The sequence below is a fragment of the Podarcis vaucheri genome, assembly GCF_965113315.1.
Source record: "Podarcis vaucheri genome assembly, chromosome: 5".
NCBI classification, from domain to species: Eukaryota; Metazoa; Chordata; class Lepidosauria; order Squamata; family Lacertidae; genus Podarcis; species Podarcis vaucheri.
The window spans coordinates 673,948-684,518 of record NC_138763.1 but is presented as its reverse complement, the minus strand read 5'-3'; the positions used below and the strand labels follow the sequence as shown (position 1 = coordinate 684,518).

At 50.7% G+C, this 10,571-nt stretch overlaps 1 protein-coding gene across 1 annotated transcript; it reads left to right on the top strand.

Moving 5' to 3' along the window:
* Positions 1-7,825: 7,825 nt before the first annotated feature.
* FAM43A (family with sequence similarity 43 member A) lies at positions 7,826-10,040 on the top strand. Its single transcript, XM_082223678.1, has one exon. The coding sequence runs from the start codon at positions 7,948-7,950 to the stop codon at positions 9,313-9,315; it is 1,368 nt and encodes a 455-aa protein (XP_082079804.1). The 5' UTR covers positions 7,826-7,947; the 3' UTR covers positions 9,316-10,040.
* Positions 10,041-10,571: the final 531 nt, after the last annotated feature.

Below are 10,571 nucleotides of genomic sequence, written 5' to 3'. Positions count from 1 at the left end.
ATTGTAACAGGATTTTGACAGTATTACTTGAGAGATTATGGAGGACAGGGGAGGGGTGATGGAGTCCTAGAGAAATTGAGCAAATATATTGTAGTGAAGAAGACATTGCCCCCCCCCCCCGTTCCGTATCAGTCCCCCATTCGGAGATAGATTTGCATTAAAGTTCTGTAAGAACTTGCAAATCTTTTCTCCGCACCCTAAATCTCGGTGAATGGGATGTGTGGCTTTATGCAAACCTGAAAGGGACTTGCAAGCCATGCCTCTTACGGTCATTTGCAAGTATATCAGTGCAGGTAGCTGCATATAGGGTATTATATAAAGAACATCTCTTGTATTTTGTTGCTAAATTACTTGTGGCATTCTCAATAGTGTTTTATGCTTTGCACCTAACAGGAAGGTCTAATTGACTGAAAAATGCAGTTGGTGTTTTGTCCTTCGCCATTTTTTGTGTGTTTCTCAGGTGTCAAGCTAGCTCTTTTGTGGTCTCACTGACATAGTGCTACAGCAACACATCCTGTCTGTTGAATCCCCTCAGGGCTTTCATTTAACCATGTCGCCTGGCATTCACCATAGCTGGCACAGGTTTGGGCATCTCTGAGGGAGATGTCTTCGCCTTGGCCTTTAGCTATGGGATTTTATTATAGGCTGTGGTTTTGCACGCATGGGGGTTGCTCACTTGCACTTAAAGGACCAAAAGGCTAATTGCAGCCTGGATACACGTGCCCAATTCAAACTGAGTCCAATTTGAATTTATCTTGCCCCATGGTTCTCAACTCTTCAAACCAATCTGTTAAAAGAAAACCATTCTTAACAAGGGCAGTTGTCCAAATAAGTCAATTTAAGTCTATAAGGAATCATTCCTGCTAAACCAAAGCATATCCACCTTCATGTTTCTTAGAAGCTTCTCCTTGGTAAAGCAAGTTTTAGCACATTTTTAAAATGGGTAGGGAAGGTTGGCATAGTGCCAGGTGGGACAACGAATTGTGGTTATCTAAACATTGGACTACACAATAGTGTGAGCTATTAGAAAGTATAAAATGCATGAGAATTCTCCACTGGTGTGTAAGGAATAAGATATTAAACATAAAAACAGTTACACACAATAAATTGCCCCCCTTTGTGGAAATCACACTGTCAGACACATTTCAACATTCTTACATAATAACACATAATACAAAACAAAATAATTAAATATCTGTTGCATATCTTGACACCATTGTGATCTTTTACGTATGTATCTTTTGAATCTTGGAGCAGAGGCTTGAGGTTCAAGTGAAAAGATGTCCTTGTAAGTCAACTCCACCCCCCTTTGTCAGGCCCACTTCCCCAGCAGTCTCTGTTGTCTGTTGTTGCTGGTCTTGCGATGGCGAAGTACTGAGTTGAGGGGTTGTTGCTGCTTTTCATCATTGCACATCTGTAGAAGTGATATCCTGTAAGGGGGCAGGGTTTTGGGGTGACTTAAAAACACAGTTAGACAAGGAAAGGGCAAAAGGTAAAAGGGATGTCCTCCAGTTTCCATGGGAAGCTGCAAATAATAACAATCTTAGTGGATTAAACATTTTATTCATTATCACATTTCCATATAATTACTGTGATTATCTGCTAAGTTTGTTTGCTTTCCTTCACTTAATTTTTGTTGTTGTTGTTCTTTTCATATTATAAAATAAAAAATTACTCCACATGTATAGAAAGAGAACTGTAAAAAATACAAAGGTTAAAAAATAAAAAAGAAAGCAAAAAATTAGATTACCAGTTAGATGAAAATGGACTTGACACAAAGACATCAGATTCAGAAAATAACTATTATTAAATAGTACAAAGATATTATCAAAACCACACATATTACTACTGGACTGGAAAAAATGGAAAAACAATGAGGAAAACTTAAAATTCACCATGTGCTATTCAATAAAAGAACTTCGTGAGACTGACTTTCAACATGTGATGAACATGTCCCCCAAAGTAAAACACAAACACACAAAAATGAGCTATGAGGAACCAAAAATAAATAAATGCTAAGACACACAATTAATAAGTAACCTGAAGTAATCTGTTTTGGCATTCTAACATCCCAAATGAAAATAAAAGTGTTTCTTGATGTGACATCAGCTGTAATGTTAATAGCGGAATACTGGGAAATGAGTTAATACCAATAAAATGAATGGCAATTTAAAGTTGTGCAGGTACCTTGCACTAGCCAAAATGACAGAATTAGTAAGAAATGCTCAGGCCAAAGGTAAACAAGTACCATTCCACAAACAATGTTTGGTTGTGCTTCGATTAACTTCATAGACATCATGGAGAAACTGATTAAATAAATGAAAACAGATTATTTGTAACTTAAAAAAAATGTCAAAGGCACAAAGAGATAGAGGTCACTAATACAGCAGGGATTCAGACTTGTTTCACAGAACAGAAAGAAAGTTGCTGTGGGAGGAAAAGGGACAAACACTTTGTTATCGGGGTTCACATATCCTGTTAAAAGGGAAAATTATTTCATGTGAAAAGCCTGTCAGGAAATGCTGTTCCTAAAATTCCCAATCAGGGGGGAATGCTTTGATATTTACCTGTGAAAAGAATTTTGCATGTTAAGATTTGGAACCTGGAAAGCTCTTGGCTTTTGATGGGCTAGTTTTTTGTTTTTTTTTTTTGTTTTTTTTTTGTAGCCTTTTGTCTTAAGTAGCCCTTGGAGCAAAGACAGATTAAGGGTGATTTCCCTCAATGGTTCTGACTTTTCTTTTACATTTGGAAGAAACCTCCTCTCCCTCCTTTACAGTCCCCCCTCCCCGTCCTCTCTCTCTCTCTTCTTTAGCTGATCTAGCCTCTGTGCATGTGCAGAGTTCATGTCTCAGCAAACCTTTTGTACTATTGAAAATGTTGCATCCTTTGGCTAAATTAACATTTGAATAAGGGAAGGGAAGGGTATGGAGTAGATTTTGAAAACAGGGTTTGATTTTAAACAAAAAAGAGAAACTCAGCAATTTAAGTATTTACCAAAGCTAGCGATTTCGGCCCAAGCAAACGAGACTGCTTCCTTTATGTACAGGAAAGGGCTAATATCCCTCTGGCCATTCGCGGAACAATCAACCGCTCTCTTATTTATGAGTAAAAATGGCCAGAGAGTTAGAATTCATAGGAATTTTTTTTTTTTTAAAACATTCTCAGTCATTTCGGCCTTACCATTTGCAGACAAATGGATTGGTCAAGGCTAATTCTACTTGATTATCCATTTGTATGTGCTTAAACTTTGAGTAGACTTTTAAGTCTGATTTTTGTAAATAATAGACAAAATGATAAACACTGTAATCACTTAAATGCTTGATATCACCAGTTCTGCTTCAAACATCATGGCTTTCACCTCTCATCACACCTTTTAAAAAACAAAGAGCCAACCTGGGCTGAATTTCAACTCATCAGCCACAAATTGGGAAAGTTGAAAGGGACCTGGGGTCATCTAGTCCAACCCTAAAATACAGGGTTCATAGCAAGATTTGTACTACCAGAAACACACACATACCTATAGAAATTATCTTTAAAGGAAGATTGAAGTTAACATTTTCCTAAGATAGGGAGAGGATCTTTTATAAAGCAAAGTTAATTCAATTGATATAACCACTCACAAATAATTACAACAGCCATAGATTTGACAATTTTGTTGAACTTGCAGAGCAATAGTAAGCCTAATCTATGCCCCCCCTTGCAGTTTCCTTTAAAGGAAGCTTACTCAGGAGTAAATTTACCTGGCACAGAATAAGAAGGAGAAGGAGGGAAAAAAAAAAAACCCTGAAAGAGACAGAATGAAACAGGGGGGGGGGGGCATTTTCTAAGAAAAGAGGCCAGGAAGTCTTATAGAGACTGATATCAGGAGCCTTACAATAACTCTTCTGTCCAACCAAATCAAAGTTAAAACTGGACTCAGATATTTTCTTAGAAGGAACACCATACTTTCATAGGCATATGCTTAATGAAATACATACACTGCATTTTAGCTTGAGAGCAGTTGGCTCAACTAGGCTTTTGCAGCAGAAACATTAGGTTATCAGCACCTTCCAAAATAAGACTGTAGACTCGCAATCTCAAAAGTTGGGGCAAAGCAAGAGGTGGGGTAAACATTTGCACACTTCATTCTCATTTTCTCTTATTTAGGACTGCTAAGATCCAGCATGACTTCCTTAGATTTAAATTTTGAAGCAAGCTTGCAGTTTAAACTATGCACACTTAAGAAAGGCAGTCTGCCAGAGACAGAAGGAACAGACAACACACATAACGGACAACATGTAAACATACATATTCTCATATATGTATTAACAGACAACACACATAACAGACAACATGTAAACATATATATTCTCATCCTTTAGTTGGTTATTGCAAGGAGATGGGCCACTACCTTTGGCTTCATTAAGTGAAATTAGTAGGAAGGTCCCACATGGTTTTATGAGCCTCCTTGCCTCTTCAAACACACCACCAGGTAATCAGACTGGTAGGGCTCACAACGCTTGGTTGACTGGGTACCCCTTTATAGATGCATGCGTTGCTGTTGTTGCTTTTTTGCTTTTTCCTTTTTTTGGGGGGGGGTGTCTGGGATAGAGAAGGGGAAAAAAGAGGGGTTGATTAGGATTGGTATGTCTAGGGGTTTGGTACGCTTAGTACAGGGACGTATAGTAAAGAGGAGAAGGGGCTTCTAGTTGCCTGGCAACTTCCTTAGTGGGTTTTAGAGAGCTCTAGCTATCCGGTTCCTTGCGTTCCATTTCCTATTTCCTTATTTCCTTATTTCCTATAACCTGGGGTCTCTTTCCACTCTGCCGGTCCTGCCCAATTCCTCATGGGCTATCCCTCCTGGCAACCTCCTACCTATCGTCACATCTCAGGAAAAGGGGCCCTACTGGACGCCCGCGCCATGCAGTGCCAGATCAGGTGGTCCCTGGATAGAATTTCGGGTCGAAAATCCCCCTTGCTTTTGGAAGCGGGCTCACGCACGGTTACGTGGCACCGACCAGTGCGGCTGGGATTGGGATAGAAAGCAAGACCACTTCCCGCCCCCTTGCCGGGCGCTAGAGAAGTTCGGAAAGAGAGCCCCAACCCCTTGCTTTCAACTGGGATGTCCGTTGCGGAGAGTCGGCTATCTTTCAAGTCGGCTCTCTCCGTCTTACTTTCGGACTCCCAATTGGTGCGGCTGGCTGGGGGGGTTCAGAGAAAGAGATAGAGCTCAGAGCCCCCCCTTTTCGGGCTGAGCAGTGGTCCACGGTCTCTCTCGTTAACCGGACCAAGAGAAAGGTAAGAAGGAGCGATAGGGAGGAGGGCAGAGATTCAGTTGCCAGGAGATTCCACCCCCTTCCCACCAGTGCACTGGATTTTCCTTTTTCCTTATACTCACGCGTCTTCTATGATGATCCCGGGATCGATGAATAAGCCGGCTGGATCCCTCTTTTGCTCCCCGGCTGAACTCCTAGGGCTTTCGATTACCGCCCAGAAGATGGCTGGGGGTCCAAAAGGATCTTCCCAGGCAAAATGGCCTGGAGCCGGCTGAAGATTTCGGGGCCCCCAGTCAGCAGCTTGGGAGAACCACAAGCCCCACGTTGGGCAGCCAACTGTTACGGAAAAATTCTGGGTGCGGGGTTACTCTGCCACCCAGCTCATCGGACTAAGTCCGTGGGTCCCTGCGGAAGAAAATGAGCTCAGCCGGACGCAGGAGCAAACTGCAGAAGATCCAAGTTTATTGCGCAACAGGTTCAAGGCGAGATTGAACAGCGAGAAAGGGGTGGCATGAACTTTTGAGATTTCCCTCCATGTCCCAGAATACAGTGCATGAAACGTCACGAATACATTATGGGAAGGTTGGGTTTCACAAGTTACATCATGAATATACTTTACACGTCATGAATACATTATGAAAAGGTGGGATTACATTAATTAGCATTTTCGGATGAGGGAGGGGGGATATGCGGAGCGGGAAATATACATAGATACACATTTATTGAGTACCGGTGGTGGCAAGACAATGGGCCAGGAATATACATCGTCTGTCACCTAGTATTGCCCGAAGGAAGGATTTGCAAAACTATCTGACAGGATTAAGAAGTTCCTGCGTACGTGACCTGCCGCTTTGGGGATTATGGAAGTAGGGACAGCATCATGGAGTCCAAGGGGAACTGAGTTGAATGGCACCGAGAACGAGCAGATCAGAACCACGGCTGATTTTATATCAATTTTTGAAGATTTCAGTGATTTCTAAGCCACTCTGTACTAGAGAGCAAAAGCAGAAACAGAGTGGATACATTGTAACAGGATTTTGACAGTATTACTTGAGAGATTATGGAGGACAGGGGAGGGGTGATGGAGTCCTAGAGAAATTGAGCAAATATATTGTAGTGAAGAAGACATTGCCCCCCCCCCCGTTCCGTATCAAATCCATGCTGGGAATATTCTCATTTGACTGAGCGGAAAACAGGAAGCTCTGCTTTTTACTTCCAGCCTAGTACCCTCTGCACTACACTGACATGTAGCAGCTTCTCAAGGTTTCAGGCAGGAGTCTTTTCCAAGCCCTCCCTGAGGAGGCTGCCAGGGATGGAACCACTGCCCTTCTGCATGCCCAGCAGGTGTTCTGCCACTGAGCCACTGCCCTTGCCAGCAGACCTAGTGGAAGAAGATGCTCCTTGACACATCACCTGAATGTGAAGCCGTACCAGACAAGGCTCTCCTGACCACTAGCCCTGGTGGTTAGAAGGGGAGGGAATCATTGTGACAGCTCGGTGCAACCCCCATATTCCAAAGCAGTCTGCCCCTCAGTCAGCCCTGGCCAGGGGAGCAGCCGCCAGAGGGGCTTCTGCTTGTGGGAGACGGAAAAGCCACCTTGTCAGAGTCCAGATGCTGGGATGCTCCCTGGCTGGACCCTTTGGCCAGGGAGATGCAGCAGTCTTCTTCTCACATCAAAAAGACAGTGTGGAATAGTGGTTACAGTGGCAGAATACTAGGATTTGGGGGACCCGGGTTCAAGCGGCCACTTCATCCATGAAACTCTCCTGCCTGGCCTTGGGAACCGTCCCTGCCTCTCCGCCTGAGCTCCCTCACGGGGCTGTTGTTGTGAGGATAAAACGGGGAGGGAGAGAGAGAGAGAGAGAGAGAGAGAGAGAGAGAGAGAGAGAGAGAGAGACCCCTGGACCTTCAGCTCCTTGGAGGGGGGGGGGGAACTGCGACATAAATGCAGAAACATGGAAATAAAGAAATAGAAAACAGGACCCGGGAGCTCCGTTTCCTAACATGGTTAGAGATGAGGAGTTGTGTTTGCTATCCCGTTTCTCCCTGTTTCCGTGTTTCCTCCCCCGCCGGGATTTTGCCCGAATTCGCCCTTTTGCGACGCGGTTCTTTTGTGCCTCTGCTTCCCCACTGCGCGCCGTCCTTGCGCTTCTCCGGCTGCCCAGCAGAGGATGCGACCGGCGGGGGGCGAGGGGCGGAGAGGCAGCAGCGCGCAAACGCAGCCGGGAACGACAGCCAAGCCCCCCCTCCGCGCCCCCCCCGGTGGTCGCTCCCTCCGCCTTGCGCTCCCCTTTTTCAGCCGGGTCCTCGATCCGGAGCCGCACGCGCATCTCCCCGCCTTCCCTCCCCGCCGAGCGCGCTCCCCGGCCGGGAAAAGAGGAGGGCAGCGGCGCCGGGGCTCCTCCTGCCTCGGCTCGGTCCCTCCCTCCGCTTCCGTCGGCGCCGCCTCCGCTCCTCCCCGGCGGGGCTTCGGGGCGCCGCCGGCCTATATTTAGCGGCGCGGCCGCCCGCGCGGAGCCCCGAGCAGCGGCCGCGGACGGGATGTGAAGCGCGCTGCAGCGGCGATGGAGACGGAGCGGCGGCGGGTCGGGCAGCGGCGGCGGCGCGGCGAGGGGCGGCGGGCGCGCGCGCCGATGCGGCGGTGGCAGGCGGGGGGCCCGTGCCCGGCTGTCCCCCTCGGGCGCCGTCGGGATGCGCGGGCGGCCGGGGCTGCGGCGGGCGCCTCCAGCTGAGGAGCAGCAGCAGCAGCAGCAGCAGCGCCCCGGGCCGGCCGCGCCGTCGGGCGGCGACGCCATGCTGCCCTGGAAGAGGCACAAGTTCGAGCTGCTGGCCGCGGACGACGAGCAGCTGACGCAGCAGCAGCAGCAGCACCAGAAGACGCAGCAGAAGCCCCGGCGGCATCCTCCGCCTCCTTCGCCGCCCAGCGCGCCGTCGGGGAAGGGCAAGGGCAGCTGCTGCGCGGCGGGCGCGGGGAGCCTGCCCTGCTCGGCGGCGCTGGGCTCCCTGGCCCGCGCGTGCCCGCCCGAGGGCGCCCTCAGCAGGATGGGCAACCTGTTCCGCTGCAAGCGCAAGAAGTTCCGCGTGAGCAGCGAGGCGCCCACCTACACGGTGCTCTACCTGGGCAACGCCACCACGCTGCAGGCCAAGGGCGAGGGCTGCACGGACGTGGCGGTGGGCAAGATCTGGGCCAAGAGCGAGGCCGGGCGCCACGGCACCAAGATGAAGCTGACCATCGGGCCGCAGGGCATCCGCATGGCGCCCGCCGCGCCCTCCGAGGCGGCCTCTCGCCCCGGCCACCTCTACCTGCTCCACCGCGTCACCTACTGCGTGGCTGACCCGCGCCTGCCGCGCCTCTTCGCCTGGATCTACCGGCACGAGGTGAAGCACAAGGCCGTGCTGCTGCGCTGCCACGCCGTGCTGGTCTCCAAGGCCGAGAAGGCGCGCGCCATGGCGCTGCTCCTCTACCAGACCTCGGCGGCGGCGCTGGCCGAGTTCCGCCGCCTCAAGAAGCGCGCCGACGCGCGGCACCAGCAGCTGCAGCAGGCGGGCGCGGCGGCCGACGGCGCCATCCCGCTGGTGCCGCTGCGCAAGCTGCTCCTGCACGGCCCCGGCTGCTGCTACAAGCCGCCCGTCGAGCGCAGCCGCAGCGCGCCCAAGCTGGGCTCCATCACCGAGGACGCGCTGGGCGAGGAGCTGGAGGAGCGCGCCGCCGGCCTGGCCAACGGAGGCGGCCCCGACGGCGAGGACGAGGAGGAGGAGGGCGACTGCGACGACGAGGACGACGAGCTGCTGGCGCCGCTGGGCGAGGACGACGACGACGACGGGGCGGACGCGGCGCGCAGCCTGGGGCAGCTCATCTGCGACCTGGGCGAGCTGGCCATCGGCAACGACGTGGCGCTGCTGCGCGCCGACCTGCGCGTCACCCGGCTCCTCTCGGGCGAGAGCACCGGCAGCGAGTCGTCCATCGAGAGCAACGGCCACGACGGAGGCTCGCCGCCGCCGCCGCTCCAGCCGTGCCGCGGACCGGACAGCCCCGAGCCCGGAGGAGACAGCGGCTGACGGAGCCGTCGGAGGGGCGGCTGGCCTTAGGCAGGGGAGGCTCCGCCAAGGCGCAGGGAAGATGTGCCACGCTCGCCGGCGCCCTCCAGGTGGGACCCTCTTTGCCCCCCCGGGGCCGCCACGCCAGCCTCCCCCTCCAGGCAGAAAAGCCCCGGCACATTTCCTCCTCGGCCCGGCGGCCGGGCTTCAGAGAAGGAGCCCCGTCCGGCCGCCCGCTCGCCGGTAGGACCACCCCGCTCCCGAGCGGTGGGATGACGCCCCGGCTTCTCGGGACCCCCCAGACTTGCCAAATGCTTTTCCGTAACCCTGGGGGTGGGGGAGGGGTGTGTCTTGTTTACAGATCCCCAAGGGGGGAGGGGGGGTCTTCATCCCTCCTTCCCTGCCTGACTCTCCTTCTATCCTTCCTCCTTTTTTGAAGAAACGTGTGTCTCCCTCCATGGTTCCTTCCATTCCATGCTGTGTTAAGAGATTTTTTTCTTTTTTCTTTTGCACTGTGGTGGAGATCATGGAGACCTTTTTGGGGTGTTTTTTTTTAAATTATGAGGTTTGGCGAATATTATTTTTATTCTCCACAAATCCATTTTCTTCTCCAGTCTCAGTGTTTCTATAGATATGTATAGATATATTATAATTATTATTATATCTTTTGCTGTGCAAAAGGAAACTGTACATGTGGATGTTCACTTCAACCCATGGAAAACACAAATGTATATCTAATACATTTAGTTGCTGTTGTTGTCATTTTTCTTAATTTCTGGAGCAGGAGCCTGGCCTCGGGGTTGGGTTTGCTCCCCGTATTTGGAGATGCTCACAGAGGAAGTTGCTGCTGCCGGCTGAGCAGGAGGCTGGCTGCCTTTGTGCTGCCCCCATGGGTCTCCCCCAGGCCTGTGCCCCCCCCAGCCCAGTCACATCTTCTCTGGCTGGAGCCGCTTGACATTCTTTGGTATCCTGGGGGGAGAAATGTGGGAAGGGGCTCTTTATGGCTCAGCCCTCCCCACCTTCCACTATCCAGCCAAGCAAGGATCTCTGGGCCCAACTGGATGGGGAGATTCAACACTGCCCCCCCCAGCACTCTTCTCTTGGGTTTCTGTGCTTGTAACTGCACTAGGAGGGATGAGAAACCTCCTCTTGGTGCTGGCAGAGAGAAACAGGTGCCAGGATTTTACCTGCCCCCCCCCCTCAGCTGGTTCAACAGCAGCTGAAAGGGGTGGCTGGGTTCAGTAGGAGAGTGGTTAGAGGGCAGGGTTTAGCCGCAT

Bases quoted from the DNA above. Each gene is read 5' to 3' on its own strand.
- FAM43A (XM_082223678.1), top strand. From the start codon at position 7,948: ATGCGCGGGCGGCCGGGGCTGCGGCGGGCGCCTCCAGCTGAGGAGCAG.